This window comes from Tamandua tetradactyla, chromosome 5 (assembly GCF_023851605.1).
Source record: "Tamandua tetradactyla isolate mTamTet1 chromosome 5, mTamTet1.pri, whole genome shotgun sequence".
NCBI classification, from domain to species: Eukaryota; Metazoa; Chordata; class Mammalia; order Pilosa; family Myrmecophagidae; genus Tamandua; species Tamandua tetradactyla.
In genome coordinates, this window is record NC_135331.1 from 73,008,463 (window position 1) to 73,028,915 (window position 20,453).

The 20,453-nt window shown below is 35.0% G+C and overlaps 1 protein-coding gene across 23 annotated transcripts in view; it reads left to right on the forward strand.

Moving 5' to 3' along the window:
* Positions 1-20,453, forward strand: part of NAALADL2 (N-acetylated alpha-linked acidic dipeptidase like 2) — a 1,514,274-nt gene that overhangs the window by 864,048 nt on the left and 629,773 nt on the right. For all 23 annotated transcript variants that reach the window (XM_077161086.1, XM_077161088.1, XM_077161081.1 and 20 more), the window contains one exon: positions 2,231-2,504. In XM_077161086.1, the coding sequence (XP_077017201.1) occupies positions 2,231-2,504 (274 nt within the window). The remainder of the gene's footprint in view (positions 1-2,230; positions 2,505-20,453) is intronic.

The window sequence follows — 20,453 nt, forward strand, 5'->3', positions numbered from 1 at the left end:
ATATTTATCTCAGGAAAAGTGTTTACATAAACCTGCATGAATCCAAAAAACTTAATATTGAGTGAAAAAGCAAGCCACAAAAATGCACCTGAAAGATACAGATGATATACGGAGTAAAAACACATAAAACTAAGTGATGAATACATACAAAGGTATTAACTCTATAAAAACAAGACAATGAAAAGCATACAAATCAAATTTAAGCATTATTCAGGGGACAGCAGGAATGATAGAAAAAAAGAACATCCAAAGGCTTCAGTGAGATCAGAGATGCTCTACTTCATAAGCTGGGTTGTTCCTTTCATAATGTTATAAAAATGAAGGGTCATTGTATTAGTTAGGGTTCTCTAGAGAAACAGAATCAACAGGGAATACTCGCAAATATAAAATTTATAAAAGTGTCTTTCATGACCACGGGAACGCAGAGTCCAAAATCTGCAGGCAAGCTGTGAAGCTGACGATTCCAATGGAGGGTCTGGACGAAATTCACAGGAGAGGCTCACCAGCCAAAACAGGAAGAGAGCCTTGTCTCTTCTGAATCCTCCTTAAAAGGTTTCCAGTGATTAGATTGGGCATCACTTGTTGCAGAAGACACTCCCCTTTGGCTGATTACAAATGGAATCAGCTGTGGATGCAGCTGACGTGATCATGATCTAATTCTATGAAATGTCCTCATCGCAACAGACAGGCCAGTGCTTGCCCAACCAGGCAAACAAGTACCACCACTTTGCCAAGTTGACACATGAAGCTGACCATGACACTCATAATGCAAAAAGTGAGTATCTCTTAAATGGAAAGTAACGTCAAGAGTCTAGACATCCTTTCAATGAGTTTAGCTTGGCACTGAATAGTATTTAGAAATTCTCCTGCACTCGAACAAACCTCTTTTTGTCCAGTTTAGCCTCTAAAGAATTTGACTTTCATTTAAGGCCCATATTGAAATATGGAATGTTTTGAGTTGCTTACATTATAAAGTACTTGACTAACAAAAGGAATACAAGCCTTAAAAAGATAGATCACAAATGGGAAACAGTTTTTGTACTACTGTGTCCATAAATAAACATATTTATATTATTATGGGCCAACTTCTAAGCTGTGTCAGCAGACCTACCTCTGTCTCTAGTTAATACTTTCCTACATTAATGTCTGCACTTCTTGTTCCTTTTCCAACCATGTTCTGTTTTGGGGAGCTTGAATAAACAGGATCCTGGAAGAAATATTTCTTTCTGTGAGAAAAAAAAATGTGCTAGGCAAAAATAACAATAACATTAAAATAAACACTTGGGGTGATAGCTTGGAGGGCAATAAAATTCTTATAAGAAAGTAAAAATTTGCCCGAAAAAGAAAATATGTTTTCAGTTCCTTCTCATCCCAGTCTCCTAAAATCTTTATCTGGATAAAGTTATTTTTACTAATTTTCTGTGTATGATTCTTTTCTACTAATACTATGCAATCTTTTAAAACAGATTTTGTCTGACTTCTAGGATGTCAAACAAAAATAGTGTCATTATGGATTGTAGAACAGGCATAGGAATAAATATATAGACTATAGAAACTCACAACATAAAAATTATTTCATGTTGGTTTGGCAATTTGAGTTTTGGTTCTACCATGATATATGGGTTTTATTGAATATCATTGTACTCATAGCATCACACAATTCATTTGTTTCTAAAGAGTTCTCTCTGCATTATTTAAAAGAGCAATTGGGTGCACGGGTGGTTCAATGGTAGAATGCTTGCCTTCCATGTGGGAGACCTGGATTCAATTCCCAGACCAAGTACCCCTCCCCCCCAAAATAAAAGAGCAATTGCTATATATGAAACACAGAGCTTTATATGAAATCATAGTGACTACAATAAGAGCTGTCTCAAACAAGCATAACTGGCTTTGGAACTGAGTTTTAAATGGATTATGTTGCTATTGATAGAAGGATTAGAACTAATAAAAGAATTAGTCTTCATTAATCATGCCCTTTTCTGCAGTCCCATAGCATGGTGTTAGTTCTTTGATTTTAAGAAGTCCATTCATTCAGCTTTGATTGAGTGTAAATTCTGTATAAGCCCATTACTCTAACAAAGTGTAAATTTCTTTTGGGTGGGTCCCGTCTCATTCATCTTTCAGTATCCCACAACATGTGTTAATAATTGTTCATGTATTGAAGAGTCACAGCTCAAAGGAATAAAGCTTTTCTTCTTTTTTTAACATGTGCTTTTAAAATTTATTTCAGAAATTTGGTACACCTATATAAGAATGAAGATGACATGGAGATTTCAAAGAATGTTAAGACTCAGTGGACTTCTTTGGGCCTAGAAGATGTACAGTTGGTAAATTACTCTGTGCTGCTTAACCTGCCAGGCCCTTTTTCCAGCACTGTGACTCTGGACAGTGGTCAGTGCTTTCACCCCAATGGCCAGCCTTGTGGTGAAGATGCCAGAGAACATGGCAGCAGCCCAGATCATCTCTACTCATACGCAGCCTATTCTGCCAAAGGAACTCTCGAGGTAATAAGACCATTTGTCTCTGTCATTTACATTGAAATGGAATTAGAAAACAAGAGCTTTCATCTAAACTGAACTAACTGGCAAAAGGCAGCATATGAAAGTAACCATTATGTGTTCTCAGTGTGGAGCTGCTGGAAAAAGGGAAAGAACCTCCCTTTTCTTGTCATATTTTGAAAGTGAAAATATGTTAGAAGAATATAATTCAAAGATACTGGGTGTGTGGCTGAGCCCTTCACATTGGGCTTAGTCCGTATTGTGTAAATTCATTTTGTTCCATGGTTTTTAAGAAGCAATTTTAATACATTATATGGACAAAAAGAATCAAAATGGATGGGGTTGTGATTTGCGGTCGTATATGTATTGAAGAAATGAGGAAAATTGATGTGATTATTTACACAGATTTGAAATACAGTACTTCTGTTTTCAGAATGGAAAATATGTGAATTTGGGAGCCAGGTGTGGATGATTTCTTGCCTTTTCTGGGTTAGCTGGTTTCTCAGTGTTGTGTGGTTTTGCCTAGTAGTTAAGTGCACAACCCCTGGAACAACCCTGACTAGTTTAAAATCTCAGCGCCCCTATTTACTGGCTGATACTTCACCATCTAGGTTCATTTCTAAAATGAGGATAATAATAATTCCAAATTCATAAGGTTGTTGTCAAATTAAATTAGCTAATATATGTCAGCCTGATAGGATGGTCACTGGATTCACTTATGAAGGGCAAGTTTTCTGTGTCAATGTGAAAGTTTCCTTTTAATAAACATTGTGTTTTAGTGTAGGTTTCTTTATTAAATATAAATTGAATAATGTTCTGTATCTGTATTATTGGCATGAATTAAAAAAAAACATTTTTATTGAACAATATCCATACGTGTACAACTCAACCATATTATACAATCAGTGGCTCACAATATCATCATCTAGTTGTGTATTCTTCACCATGATCAGTTTAGAACATATGCATCACTCTCGAAAAAGAAACAAAAGAAAATTCATACATCTCATACCCCTTACTCCACACTCTCATTGATCCACAGATTTCAATCTACCCAATTTTTACTCTTTGTCTCCCCCTATTATTTATTTATTTTTATCCTTTATTTTTTTTTAATTCATCTGTCCATACCCTGGATAAAAGGACATCAGACACAAGGTTTTCACAATGACACAGTCACATTCTAAAAGCTGTATCTTTATACAATCATCTTTAAGAATCGACAAGAATCGTGGGTACTGGAACAGAGCTCAACAGTCTCAGGTAATTTCCTGTAGCCATTCCAATACACCATAAACTAAAAAGGGATGTCAATATAATCCACAGGAATAACCTCCAGGATAACATCCTGACTCTGCTTGAAATCTCTCAGGCAATATTTCATTTCTCTCTTGCCCCTTTGGTCAAGAAGGCTTTCTCGATCCCAGAATGCTGGGTCCTGGCTCATTCCCAGGAGTCAGATTCCACATTGCAGGGAGATTTACATCCCTGGGAGTCATGTCCCATGTAGTGGGGAGGGCAGTGAGGTTACCTGCCAAGTTGAGAGAGAGGAACTTTTGGCATGGATTTTTAGGAATCTAACTTATTATGAACTATTATTGAAATATGAGATATATTTAAATAATTTGAAGTTACATTGCAGGAATACTCAATGCTCAAATAACAGTGCTTGCTTGTTCCTAATACTGTGTTGTTGTCCTTGTTTATCTTTTGGGGGACTGGTGGAGGAAGGATTAGCTTTACCAGTAGTTCAGCATTGCCTCTATTCTGTTTATCTCATACTCTGACTTTTAGCAGGATTATTTATAATCAGTAACCCCCTTCTCAAATCTTATTAGTAATTCAATTAAACATAATACTAAATGTATGCAGTATTTATAGTGTGAGACTCATGTAATTGGATTTGATTAATATATATACTATTTCTAATAGACAATATTGGAAGCACAACTATGCATCAATAAATATTGAGAAAGGAAGCTAGTCCTCTTTCTTTGGCTTACAAGCCTTAGACTTAAGCCAGGATTCTAGTTATTATCCCACATGTTTTTCCCTCAGACTTCTAGCCTTGCAAAAATTCTATCTCAGTTGGCTCAAACCCAACAAAGTTATCTCCTCCCCTCAACAAAAAAGCCTATCTAAAACACAAAGCAACAAAAATAAAAATCCCAGGAGATTGAGTGGGTCCTTGGAATCACTCCATTGACTTGACTCTCAGTTTCTTTGGTGCACAGTGATTATTCTTTGACTGAGATGATAAGCAGCAAAAGCCACGGAACTTCTAATTTATATCCCTGTTCCCTTAGCTTGGTTCTTTTCAATTGTCTGCTTGGATCAATGGAGTGGCAGTAGAATTAGACCGAATGCATTTCAATGCAAAAAACATCTCTCTCAGTGCCACTGCATTCTGATGCCATGGCTGTCCACTCTGCGCAGAGATTGTTAAGGGTTGAAATGTATGTTCCAATCCCCTGTACTAATCGCCAGTACCTCAGAATGTGACCTTATTTTGAAGACAATAGTCACAGAATGGAATTAGGGAAGTTAAAATGAGGTCATACCAGAGTTGGATGAGCCCTTAATCCAGTATGACTGCTGTACTGTAAAGAAGAAGAAGAAATTCGGACACAAGCAAACAGGCACAGGTGAGAACATCATGGGTTGACAGCAAGCCACAGCCAGAAGCCAGGAGAGAGGCATGGAACTGATTCTTCCCCAAAGACTCAGAGAAGCAGGACCTGCTGAGACCTTCATTTTGGACATTTAGCCTCCAGAATCATGGCACAACAAATTTCTGTTGTTTTAAGCCAATTCTCAATATTTTTTTTTTTGGTAGCCTTAGGAAACTCAAGTGGAAGAACAAGGAAAGACATCTCATTTCTCTGTGTAGTTTCTCTTGGTTTCCAAATAGTTCCGTATAGAACTTATTGTCTAGAGTGGAGATTTGCTGGATCTGGAAACCTTAACTCATATCGCTGCTTTCTATACTTAGGTCTTACTGCAAAAAAAAATGGAGGAACTGAGGAGAAACTCTTCTTTAATAATTTAGTTGCTTCTTGTTTCTGACTCATACCACCATGGAGGTGAAGGTATAGTAAACAAAGTCAGTGAAAAGGTAGTTTGGAAGAGTCTCTTTGAATCTGCCTTTCCATTATTGGTTAAACCCACTTTTCCACAATGTTTGTGCACATGTTGAGACAAAAAGCATTGCATAGAGTTGTACATTTACTTCTTTATATCTTGTAAAAGAACCACAAAAAAATATTATTCATTCCCTTTCTTCTGACAGATTGGTACTTTGGAACATGTAAATATTCACCTTTTGTTTTCTTCATTCTCACTCCCCTTTGTAATTAAGCAGCTTCACCTTCAGTTTCTCTGTGTTCACACAGTGCACAGAAGTAATAAACTTTCAGCTATTTAATATCCATCATTAGGTTCCTTCAGACAACTGATGGCCTCATCATTTTTTCTAATGTGTATGAAGTCCTTAGTTAAAGAAAATAATGTTACTAATACCTATATAGGTCTGATTATTTTAACAGATACAATAAATACATGAATTTGGATTATAGAACCTCATGTATCAGACTTTTCAGTACTGAGACAGCTGCATTTCTTCTAAATCTCCTTAGACCACACCCAATTCCAGGCAGCCACAGATTGATTAGATTATAGAAATGTGATCATGGTATAAGAATGTTGACATTAAAATATATTCAGGTCCAAAATCTATTTCCCACGTTTTACAGTTGTTATTTGCAGAGGCTAGGAGGATTAGCTGGGAATTCTACTTGAGGGCCATTTTTATCCCCTCAGTGTCTCTGTATTATCCATTTAGAAACTAAAAATCTGAATTTTAAGGGAGTTGATGGAGTTCTCTCTCTCTCTCTCTCTCTCTCTCTCTCTCTCTCTCTCTCTCTCTCTCTCTCTCTCTCTCTCTCTCTCTCTCTTTCTCTCTCTCACTCTCTCTCTCTCTCACTCACTCTCTCTCTCTCTCTCTCACTCTCTCGCTCCCCGCTCCCCCTCAGGCCCTCCTTTTCCTTCTCTCCTTCCTTTTCCCTCTTTCATTACAAGCTGTTAGGGAATCATAACTTATATCACCATCATTCCTATAACATTTTCAATAGCCGTCTTTTCGGAACTCTTTATATAAAACAGCTTCTTTACTTGTCTAAATACCACCATGTGTTGCCTCCATCTTTTCCTTTTATTTTCCATTCTCTTTTTTCTTGTTTGGAAAAAGAGCACAAAAAGCATTTTTTCTAAATGAGGCAAGCAGTTTTCTTGAAAAAATTGTAACTTTCTGAAGTGTGAGTATGTGTATGTTTGTGTATAAACATGGCCTCCTTAGTTTCTCTCCCTGAGCACGTTTTACCAAAAGATTTCTGTGAAAGCCAAGGCATTTGTGACAAGGCAGGACTCAGCAGCTCTTTCTTCTGTTCTCCATTTCTCACAGCTAAATCAATACACACTGGTTTCTCAGGCTTTGACACTGTATTGAAATGACTAATTTAAAAGTGAATAACGTAGAGATCCGACCAATGGTTTCATCTGTTTGCTATCAAAGAGTTCATTTATTTTTCACAAAATTGATTGATTTTTTTTTTACCATTTTTTCATTGAAACTGAATGGATTTTTTTTCACATTCATCTTATCAGCTCTAAATGTTTAAATTTTCCCTTAAAAGAAAGCCAAGATCTACTGCAGAATAATGAAAATATCCCAAATGTCCTTGAAGTCACCCACCCTACCATTTGTAAATGCCGTAAAGACTAATATTTTTAATAAAGAAAATTTGAGAAAAACTTAATATAAAGTGGCTATGAAAAAGGATAAAATAAAGTGTACTCTAGAGGTAGAAATATATTCCAGTTTTGAAATGGTTGATTGAAGCAAAGGGGTTTGTTAAAAGAACTAAAATTCAGTCATGGTTAAAACAAATGCATTGTATTTGAAGACCATAATTTGAGAAATTAACCATGCAATTTAGATGAAGGCACTGACATATATTTCTAGAAATTTATTAATAATGCAACTCTATAACACTAAATACATAATTTAAACAACTATATCAAGTAGTTATTGATAAAGATTTTTTAAACCCAAACTATACTATATAAAAATTATAATTTTAAAAACAAAGGAGTTTCTAGTGATGATTGGATTTGCATATTGAATACTTGGCACCTATTTTATATACATGTTTTAGATTGATATATTATTAAAATGCACATATTCTAATGAATTTTTTTCTGTCTCTCTTCGGACCATTCCCTAATTCAAACCAAGCTTGAGTAGTTGCTACTGATGATTCAGGCATAGCTCCTTTTTGATTGTGAGTACATTGTGCTGCATGAACTTCCATCAGGCAGAGCCATTAACAAGCTCTTAAATTATTCTATTCTGACTACCAGCAAAGCTCCTCACTACTCTTTCTTTTGACAAGGTTATTTGTAAAAGAGGAGTGCCTCCTTTTCTTTGAAGAGCTGTCATGTCCATTCATCATATGCCCATTTTGCATGCGCTTCCAAGTTTTGCTTTCTGGTAACAGTCTAAACAGCATTTGTGATATCTGAGATCTACTCTGGAAACCCACTCAGTGCCAGCATGATGGATGGTGTACTTTGCAACTTGTTTGTAATTCAGTGTGCACTGGAAAAGTGACACTGTTTACCCCTATCATAATGACAGGTGGGTCACTAAAAGGGTGCTAAGGAGAGTTGTCCTGTCAGTTCCAAAATACATATTAAAATGGATACATAAATAATTTAGCATGAGTACGGTTAGCTTCATGGAGTAAACAGTGATTTATTTTTCTAATAAAAGGTAAATATCAACCATAATATCATCTTAAGGTTGAAGACATTGGTAGTGAGTGCTGACAATGTAGAGTCAATTTTATAAACAGAACACATGGCTTTTATGGAATTCCTGTGCAATTATTTCTTTTGTCCCTTGTGAAACCCAGACAGATGCAGAAAAGCAAGGGGGACAATTGTTATTTAATATAAGCTGTTCAGATGGAGACTCCTAGCTTCTTATTTTTTAACAGCTGATTTGTTTTTTGTTGTTGTTTTTCCCGTGATTTGTTTTTATCCATCGGCATTTTAGGGATTTGGGGTGTTTTCCTTCTGAAAAGTGTTATTTTGTGTTCAAAGAAAAAGACAAATAACATACAATTTTATGGAGAAATTTATTTTCAACAACTCATTTACTATGCATAAGATATAATGTTACTACATGTTTGTAGCTACTCCATCCCAAAGGAAGCAGAGTTTACCAGTCCAGAATAGGACCCTTCCTCCTTATTAGCTGCATGTCTGCAGGTTGCTCACTGCAATTCTCTAAGACTCACTGTCCTCAACTACTTAAGGAGGATAATAATAGTACCCCATATGGTTATTGTGGAGAAGAAATGATATAAACCCTGTAAATTGCCTGGAACTTATACAACAATCATAGATGTTAGATAAGGGCATTGTTGTTGTTTGGTAGGAAACAGATACCTTTAGATGAGATAAATTAAGAAAAAAATCAGTGTATCATAAGCTTTGGAAATATAACCTTTATCATATTGTCTGAACATAACCTTTCTGTCTTGTTGAACGTAACAAATACCATGCTTTAGGAGGGAAAAAATGCCTCGATAAGTACAAATAAATAATAAAATATACATATACTCTAATCACATTGTTTAATTAAAACTGGCAGCTTAAAGAAATTAGGAGTGAAATGTTTTATTCTTGAATGCAGGATGATAAATCATGCCAAGTTGGTCCTGTAGAGCATTGCTTGTCTTGGTGTATATCTTGGTGTATAAAATATTAAGACATATTAGTTTAAAACATGAAATCTAAACACTATCAAATATTTCATCATAAAGTCTTAAAGAGTAAAATATAACCACTGCATGGAATCCTTGGATAATTTATAGTCTGATGTCTACTTTTTTTCATGGCTCAGAATACTTTATCTTTCTTTTTAATTTTTAATATTTTATTCAAAAGCAAATTTTCCAGGGATATGGCAAAAGGCAGAGCTATATATATATATATGTATTTGGCTGTGAACAATTCCGGTTAGAGATAAAAATATCAGGAAGCTGGGGGAGTAGACTGGGATAGCAGATTTAAACTTTTGTTGTCTGGGTATTAAGACGAAGCTACCCTCCTTTTTACCCACATGGGAATGGAGGATTGAAGCAGTTGTCCAGTGGTGAAAATGACTTTGCATTTTGTCTGTCTCCTTCCTTTTTCTCTTGTGCAATCTCTCTTTTGGTAGACAGTACACAATTGTGAGATAAATTGCAGTGAACACAATTGCATATAGCTGCTATTAGTTTTTAAAAAAATAGCTCTCGGAAGTCTCCTGGTCCCATAATTGCTGTTTTCTAATCTGAAGATGATAAACATAGAATTAGTTACCATAAATTTAAGATAAATATTTTTTCCTACATTCCCATACTCAAAAAATTTATACTAAAGAGTTTACAAATAAAGAAGAACCATAGAGCAACATATTATCTATAATTAAACATCTGTTTGAAATTTTACATCTTCTATCTGGAAAAAAGTACAAAAGCCTGTTTTATGAAATGAGTTTTAAACCAAAGATGGCTGACAAAGATTGCTGAATTCAACAAAGTGGTTAAAGTGCAAAGGCTTATTTTTTTTTCCTCTTCATCAGAAAAAAATCAATGCATTTCTAGTGAGAAAACTTTTGAAGATGTACTTTGTGTGTGTGTGTGTGTGTGTGTGTGTGTGTGTGTGTGTGTGTTCTCATGAGCCGGCACCGGGAATCAAGCATGGCAAGTGAGAACTGTGCCACTGAGCCACTGTAGCCTGCCCTGAAGATGTACTTTTAATGTGTCTAAAGTTATTTCTAAAAATGTCCTAATCCCCAAAATGTTGTTTGAAGGAAAATTCTATGCCAAGGTTTTTATTTTTATTTCTGATTTGATTTAAAGCATACTGTTTAAGAAGTTAAGTGATAATGTAACTTTCTTAGCTGATTTCATTTTTATTTTAATCTCCATTAGTTTACTAATAGATTTACCTCATTTCAGTAGGTGTTAGAAATCCAGTCTATTCCAAATTAGAGAGACCTGTGAAAAAGCTAGTCCTTAAATTCATTATTTCAATATGTTAATTCACTTGATTTTAAAAGAAGCAGAGTTATGTATTATATTACTTTCCTGGCCTCCAGGAAGAACTCTCTTCAATAAATTGGCAATTCCTTCAATATCCTCACTTTAATAAGTTGAGTATCATTTATTAAATAAAGTATCCTGTGATCATTAATGGTATTCCTTATATTTTAATTTGTTACTGAAACATCGACTAATGTAGAATTTAACTAGCTGGGTCTCACAAATATAACAAGAAACATTCAAAATTTAGCAAATTCATACTGAGTCCCTTTTATATGCCAACTACAGAGAGCACAGTGATAAATTAGAAAGCTTTGAACTCTCCCAAATGCAGCTGGCAGTTAAATAGGAGAAACTGGCATTTAGGTGGGCATTTACAAAACTGCACGTCTTGATTCTGGTATGAACAATAGCAAGTTATTTAAATATTCAGCACCCAGATTGCTTATCTATAAAATGATCAGAAATGCCTACCAAATGAAAATGTTCAGCAGATACACTGCAACCGTTTAATACCATCGACTTGGTAAAATGTCCAGCTTGGGGGTATAATAAAATGGGTAAGTACTGATGAATTTTGTTTTCTTTTTATCATGTCATAAGAGCCCTGGACAATTTAATCCTTATGTCTATTTTTTATAACACACACTCACATACTCACACATAAAGGTCGTATCGCTATTTAGTCTACTAGCAGCAAGGATTTCCTGAACACTGACTCTTGCCCTTATCTTTCTCTTGCTGTTTCCCACCGTTTTGACCATGTCCTCTTCCCATTTTGCCAAGGCTTTGGGGAAAGCTTCAACTTCTGTCTCTAAGGCATATCTGTTTTCTGTTTCAACCACCTAACAAAGTCTTCAGTAGGGTGTTGTCCTGTCATTTGACAGGGCCACACACTGGTGTGCTAATATCAACTCAAGCCCAGCTCATACCTGCAAATCAGTTCCACACCATCACACTTGCCTCTGGTCATCTCTTCCCAGCTCCTCATTTAGCAATTTCCTGTTGGTAGTTTGTAATCAGACATTGTGAGGTTATTTTATATCACAGAAATTTGCAGAGTGCTACCCATTCTACCTTTTTGTTTTTAATTTTTCTAGGCAACTGGTTAACTGGCACACCACTTCTTGGCACTCAGCAAGAGACTGAATTGCCAGTTATAGCATGGCCACAATATTAAGGTTGGGTGAACAGAGTGGAGTGCATTGCTAGGGGATAGAAAGTGAGAGTGACTCAGTGCCCCTTCAAATCACCTGCCCCCTCCAACTAGGGAGACAGAGTTAAGTTCTATGGGCAGATAAATTTATGTTCTAGAAAAAGCTATGGCATAATGGAAGATCAAGAGGCAAATTGAACCCCCCTCAAATCATCTGCAAGATGGAAAACTTTCTGGGATACTTTTTGCATCCTGGGACAATTTTCAAACTATCTAATGACTTTCCTTCCTGTTTCTCATACAACTGGCACTGGGTTGTGCCTGCCTGTACTTTCAAAACAGGGATGCTGTTTTCCTGTTGTCCTTAATCCCAGGAGAAATGGTTGAATTTCACAACCTCATACCAGGATGCTTTCCTCTGAAGCAATTTTATAGTGCTATTGTTGTTGGTTGCTTTGTTTTGTTTTTGTTAGAGTGTTATTGCTAGTTTATTAAAGGGAAAGAGAATAAATAGGATAAGAAATGCTTGTGATTAATCAACACTGACATTCACAGAACTATAAATGAAACAGAACTAGCCTCCTTTATATTAATGTATTATGTCCATTCTTATCTTGAAAAATAGTAATCTAGATCTAGTTTCGATATCTCTATTGTTTCTAGGATTTGTCAGTCAGATGCGGCCAAATCTTCTCAGTCTAAAAATAGCTTTAAGTCTCCTTTTTGGTAAAAATTGGACAAATGGCCATCTGTCACCTCTTTCAGCTGTATACTACCTCAGATATACCACAGATCTTTTGTTCTTTCTCTCATTGTTAAACTTCCTGAAATTCCATCCTTACTCAATCCCCACTCTTATAAGGCTATCAGTAACTTCCTACTGCACAATCCAACAGACACATTTTAGTCCCTAGGTATCTGACATCTTTCTCTTATCTGATATAATCCTCGTTCTCTCTTCAAGGACTTTTTTCTCCCCTCTGCCTAGAAAGCACTTCTCCCAGTGGATGGCTCACTTCTTATCATTTGCATGTGCTCTCCTGAGCAGTAACTTCCCTGACTTTAGGCAGCAACTCATCACCCTCTATGATATCACCCCTGATTTATTATCTTTAGGGCATAGCACAATTTAAAGTTTACTGAAATGTTGACATTTTTGTTTACTTTTTTTTGTCCACCTCTCATCAAGATAAAGTAAGCATGTTATCAAAGAGAACAAGTAAAACTAATTTCCCTCCATATCTCTGCCCACCAGATTACAGTTTAGCACATGTATTGCTGAAAAGGGAAAGAATTATCTCTTTATTACTCTCTTTTTTGGGCTTCCATAATTCTGTTTTCTCTTTGATTTTCCCCTACTACTTTGCATGTTTATCCATAATCTATTTTTCTTAAAAATATATATTTTGAGTTTTTAAAAAGACTAATAAAGTGTCTAACAAGGAAAAATACTCTGGTTGATTGTTTTTGTTAAAAAAATTATTTGGCTAAATAGTACTAATGATATCTACATAGTCTCTCATTGATTTCTTATCTAATTTTGGAGACCTTTTACATTTTTTTTTCCTGTCTCAGAATTTGTTTTTTCTTGATCTACTCTTCAATCTGATTCTAAATTTGAATTATTCTGTCTTTTGACTTGATACTGTAGTATTATATGTAGAAATGTGATCCTGAAAGAGCTGTTCTTCCTTTCATTAAATTTGTATATTACATTATTTTAAACTTAATTTTCTCAACCTTTAGATGGATGTGCATTATGTTAGATTATAAACTGAATGCACTTGGCAAACTTATTAATTAATTACTATATGCCAAGGAATGTGGTATCTCTGGCTTATGTTTCTCCTGTTGAAGCTTAGCCACTATGCTAAATGGAACAACTATAGGTAGTAATTAGGTCAGACAAAAAAGTTAAAAAAAAAAAAGTGTTTGGGTTTACCATTTCTGAATTTGTGTAGAAAATGAATGCTTCAGTCAAAGCAGGCTTTTCAAATATTCGGTACAGTCTGAATTCCTCTTAAAGACAATCTAGGAAGATTTAAAATGATCGATTTGGCTGAAAAATATTGTGTCTGAAAAATTTCAAAGCATTAATAATTTCCTAAGCAAGAATAATTTTTGCTACCATCAGAGAGAAAAGAGAAACATGACAATGAATTGTCCCAACCACCCCATGGACATTTGTCTGACCTAATTACTACCTATAGTTGTTCCATTTATTTTATTAAGCTGGCTAAAGGAAGTGACAGTTCTGTTTATTTATCTTAGTTATTCTCTTCTGTTGCTTCAGACTGGAGTAATTTCTCCATTCCAGTATGATAGGGCTTCATCTTTCCCAAATCTGTTTCTGAAACAAATATCTAGGCTATTTGTTAATTAATGCTTTTAGGATATTGACTGCTAATGATAATGGGGAGTTATAAAAATCAAAACCAAGAGAAAAGTCATGACTTTCTTATGAACCTCAAATTTTCAGTTTCTAGTCAAAAAAGAAAGTAGAGTTAACCTGTACTGGGCTTTTGGGCTTCAGACTCCCTAGCTAGCAACTCTTAACCACTTGATATATTACTTAGGTTTCTTTTGGAAATCATGTTCCCCCTTTACTGAAGTTTGATGACCATTAATTCACAAACAAATACTGATTGAGAGCCTTCTATCTACTTCACACCTTTCTAGGTACTTGGGATAAGTCAATAAATGAAGCAAAAATCCCAGTCCTACTGAATCTTAAATAGATTACCTTTGAGTTACTACCCCCCTTTTGTAATTTATTAGCTGTGTGACCTTGAACATCTCTCTGTCTCAATTTCCTCATTTGTAAAATGGGGATTATGCAATAACCTATCTGAGTTGTTATGTTTAAAGGAAATATTTCATTTTTGGCATTTAAACAGTGCTGGGTATAGTGTGCACTCAATAAAAACATATATTGGTGGTAGCAGTCACACTGGATCTCTCAATTTGAAAATGATTTGTATATCATGAACTGATTTGTTATTTACATTTGTGCACTGTCTTCTTAGAAGTCCCCTCATAAATTTCGGTTCATCTCATCACATTCCAGGATCCAAATATAAATACAAATATTTCATACATTTTTAGGTGAATTATGATACCCTCTTTTTCAGCATGACAACACTGTTTGGATAGCTTCATATATGCAACCATATATTTTGTTGAGTGCCTATTAATTGCCAAAACTATGCTTGTTTCTCAAGATAGAAGGGTTATTGTGGCCACTGTGTGATTGGATGTGTCCTTGTGTTTCCTGAAACTGTGTATTTGTGGGTATTTAATATTTATCTAAATCATACATATTCTACCAAAATCTTGGTTATTTGTCATTACTAAAATACATAGATTTCTCATTTTATTATATAAGGTAACTAATATAATTATATGGATTCATTGTAACAGACAGAATTATAAATTTCCATCCCAACAAATTTTCTGATCTTGATACTTTCTATATAGTATGGTTATTGCAGTTTAGAGGGCAACATTGAAAAGAAAATTACCAAATAATTTATCCAGTTTGGAAATAGCTATACATGTTTATATTTTTCCTGGGTGTCCCTGAAAACAATATTTTTAGCAGATGGGATTGATTAGTTTTAAAAGTGCTATTTTTTTCTTTAGTAATAGATGGACTTTTTCTTTTTTGCCGTTACAGTTTTTCTCCATAATTGTATTTATCACCAGAAAAGAGTACTTTTTTTTCCAAATTAAAATGTAAGAATATTAATATAACACAACATGTTAACAGAATGAAGAATACCACGTGATTATCTCAATTGATGCAGAAAGGTATTTGACCAAATCTAGCACCCTTTCTCATTAAAAACATTTAGAACACAAAGAGATGAAGGAGCCATACACAATATGATGAAGAACATACAATAAAAGCCCACAGCTAATATTCTACATAAAGCTGAAAGGCAGAAAGCTTCCCCTCTAAGATCAGGAACAAGAAAAGAATATCCACTGACTCCACTATAATTAAACATTGTACTGAAATTTCTTGCCAGAGCAATTAGACAAGAAAAAAAAGAATTAAAACATCCAAATTGGAAAAGAAGACGTAAAACTTGCCCTATTTTCAGATGATGTGCTCTTAGAAAAAGAAAATCCTGAAAAAAATCACAACAAAGCTCTTAAGGCTAACAAATGAATTCATCAAAGAGGTGGAATACAAGATTAACACCCCAAAATCTATAGTGTTTCTATACACAAGTAATGAACGATCAGAAGAAATAAAGAAAAAAAAAAAAAACTCCATTCACAATAGAAACTAAAAGAATCAAATATAAAGGACTAAATCTAACTAAGCATGTAAAGAATTTGTCTATGGAAAACTACCTAACATTGCTAAAAGAAATCAGAGAAGATAAATGGAAACACATTCTTTGTTCATGGATTATAAGACTAACTATCATTAAAATGTCAATACTACCCAAAGCAATTTATAGATCAGCACAATCCCAATCATCACATTTATATGGAAGGATAAGGGGTCCTGAATGGTTGAAGCCACCTTGAAAGAGAAGAATGAAGTTGGAAGACTCACACTTCCCGATCTTAACACTTAATACAAAGCCAAAGTCAACAAAACAGCATGGTACTGGCACAAGGATTGACATATAGACCAGTGGAATAGATTTAATTGCTCAAATGTCAACTTTCACACTTAGAGCCAACTGAATTTTTAAAAGGTACCAAAGATCACTCAATTGGGAAAGAATAGTCTCTTAAACACATGGTACTGGGAAAACTAGATCTCCATTTGCAAAAAAAAAAGAAGAAGGAGGAGAATTCCTACCTTACGCCATACCACACCATATGCAAAATCAACCTAAAATAGCTCAAAGACTTTAACATAAAAACACAACTATCAAACTCCTAAAAGAAAATGTAGGGAAGCATCTTGAGGACCTTGTGTTAGGCAATGGTAACAAAAGAAAAAAAATGATAAATGGGACCTCATCAGAATTAAAAACTTTTATGCTTTATAGCACTTTATTTATATTCTTAGATATTCTGATTTGGGAGGTGTTGGTTGGGCCAAAGCATCTACATTTTTTTTTAATGATACTTATAAGTGTTTACTAGAAATGGTAAATTCACAGAGATAACAGATTCCAGATTACTGGGGGAGGGTGTGATGGTGGGATGGGGAAGGTAGCATATTTGCATTTTTTTTTTAATTAAGTTAATAAAACCATTTTAATATTTCTTTGTGGGAAGAACCTATTTATTGAGAATTAAAAGTGAAATAAAAATAAAAATAATAAATATCACTACAATTAAACACCCTATTACCCCTCTTTGTTCTGTACTTTACCAGGTATCAATAAATAGAGTTGCTGTTCTCATTTGGGTGCAGACCCTATTCCCACCTCCTTCCTCAATGCTTTTCCATGTATCAATAAAGAAGTTTCCATATATAAATTAAGAAGTTTCCCCATTTATCAATAAAGCACCACACTCCATTAGCCAGCCCCAGCCGCCGCTATTAAACAGGGCACTGTCCTGCCTCCAGGATATACAAAATGCCACACAGTTACAGTCTTTACACTCTGAGGGGACATCAATCTTGCCACCAGTCCATGCCCTTGCCTAAATAAATGTGGAATACTGCTCAAAAGGGAAGCTGAAGAAAACGGCATCAGTGTCCTCAACAGTGCCTCTAAGAGGGGGCATATGGGCTCCTGAGGATAAAAAATGAACTCACCCCTCTAAATAGGGGATGGATGAGTCCCTTGTTCTAAGGTGACAGATTGGTAGTTCTGGGCATGAGAGTTTATGAGCTGAAGACTTCCATTTATTCCAAAAAGACAAAATTATTATGCTCATTCAGCGGTGGAAGGTAGCCTATAGCTCATCCCCATTAATTCTTGAATTGCACGTCAATAATTCTTCTACCTGGAGATTCAAAGGCCTGACATCATCAACCAGGTTTCTACAAGAAAATGTCCTGCTTCTTTATATATACATTTTTTTTTAGTATTTTTAAAAAAATTTTAAAACATTTTTTAAAATTTATTTATTAACTTAAGAACAAACAATAACATTAACATATAATTCTGTTCTATACATATATTCAGTAATTCTCAATATCATCACATAGTTGTATATTCATCATTTCTTAGAACATTTGCATCAATTCAGAAAAAGAAATAAAAAGACAACAGAAAAAGAAATAAAACAATAACAGAAAAAAAGGATTATACATACCATAACCCTTACCCCTCACTTTAATTTATCACTAGCATTTCAAACTAAATTTATTTTAACATTTGCTCCCCCTATTATTTATTTTTATTCCCTATGTTCTACTAATTTCTTGACAAGGTAGAAAAAAGGAGCATCAGAGACAAGGTTTTCACAATCACACAGTCACACTGTGACAGCTTTATCATTATTCAATCATCCTCGAGAAACATGGCTACTGGAACACAGCTCTATATGTTCAGGTAGTTCCCTCCAGCCTCTGCATTACATCTTGAATAACAAGATGATATCTACTTAATGCATAAGAATAACCACCAGGACAACCCCTTGACTCTGTTTGGAATCTCTCAGCCATTGACACTTTGTCTCATTTCATTCTTCCCCCTTTTGGTTGAGAAGGTTTTCTCAATCCCTTGATGCTGAGTCTCAGTTCATTCTAGGATTTCTGTCCCACATTGCCAGGAAGGTCCACACCCCTGGGAGTCACGTCCCATGTAGACAGGGGGAGGGTTGTGGGATTGCTTGTTGTGTTGGCTGGAGAGAGAGGCCACATCTGAGAAACAAAAGAGGCTCTCCTGGGGGTGACTCCTAGGTCTAAATTTTAAGTAGACCTGACCTATCCTTTGTGGGGTTAAGTTTCACATAAACAAACCCCAAGACTTGGGGCTCAGCCTATAGCTTTGGCCATCCACATTACCCATGAGAATATCAAGAATTCAACCTGGGGAAGTTGCATTTCTGCCCGTTCTCACCATTCCCCGAAGGGGGCTTTGCAAATACTTTTCCACTCACTGATCGAATCACTCTGGGATTTACCGGGCCATCAAAAAAAAATCTCATGTCCTAACTGAGATTCCAAGTACTTAGCATCAACAATTTTAACTAACGCCTCTGATCAACTTGTTGATTTACCATGTCAAACCCAGTAGTGTCTTCAGAAGTTTCCTCCTCCAGGAACTGCAAAGTCTTCATTTTCCCTCCTGATGGAATTGCCTCCTGACAGGTAACCAGAGAAGAGCTGGCCTCCACTCTTGAATTCCAGTTATGTGACTTGGACAGATCCTTTTCCCTCTCTAAGGCTCCTTTTCCTCATTGATAAAACAGTGATAATACAGGATTGCTATTCTGAGACAATGGGGTAGTATGTGCTCAGTGTCTGTCACATAGTTAAATGTTTCCTTCCTCTTAGGAATGCCAATTCTTTAACAAGTTTGAAGCTTGATCTACTTAACACTACATTTCTTCATCATAAAACCATAACACTAGTGATAAGCAACCTCTTTGCGTGGATTTATTTATTTTAACATATTTTATGGCACATATATTAAATAGGAGAGAAATCTCCCTGATGTGGTTGCAGAAGAGCAAGATGAAGGAAATGATATTCTTATGGTTTTGGCTTAATCATTTTTCTAAATTGTACTGAACCATTAATATAAGGGAATTTCATTTTTAAATGTTTTTTTTCTTTTTTTAGTGATTGTTAATAGGTTTATAATTCCTTCTATTCATATGTTTTGCCACAGATGGTAAATAATAATATTTTAATTTCTAATTTTAAGGTATACCAGTAATCTCCTGAACTACTTTCATTTGGTCCACAACTCTCCATTGACAACTGAATGCTTTATTTTTTTTTTCTTTTTACCAAGGTATAAAACATTTTGCTTTCTGTTTTTAATTGTTGTTGTTTTATGTTCTTTATTCTGCTTAAAAATTAATGTGTGGGATTTAAACATAAAATTAATGTGTAGAATCTTTTATATTTCTTTCATGTAAAAAATGTCACTACTAAACAAAATTAAGTTTCATTTCACTTCTGCACCTCTTAATTACTCTTTATGTGTCAGGGAAGTTCCCACATGGAAAAACTGAGGCACACAGAGTGAGTACCTCAGCAAGAATCTAGGCATCTACTCACTTGATATTTCCTAAACAGAACTAGTTAGATGTGACTCATTTGCCAGTATTTGGACATAAATTGGACACAGTACCTCCAACCAGTTGAGTGAACAATTCTCTAGTGTGATATTATAAATGCAATAAAAGTGTTTATTTTGACAACGAAAAATGGGTGGAAAGAAATGACTTGACATTTTGTCATATTTTTATATATTGATTTGTGCCTCAGAAAAATTCAATATGCTTTCTCACAGCTGTGTTTTTCATTTTGCTTGGGGTAAATAGGAAAGATTTTCAGAAAGAATCTGATTCAGAAGCATCCTTTGGAGGCAATAGATATATTTTTATTATCACCTGTCAAACCATCAGAACATTGAGACTTCTGTAATTATTGATTTTTAATACATAATCTCAAAGTGCACTTGCCAAATTAAACTGACATAGTGATGCCTGTGAATGATGAATATTTTTGTAAAGAAAAGACAAAAAAATGCTTACATTTTAAAATGC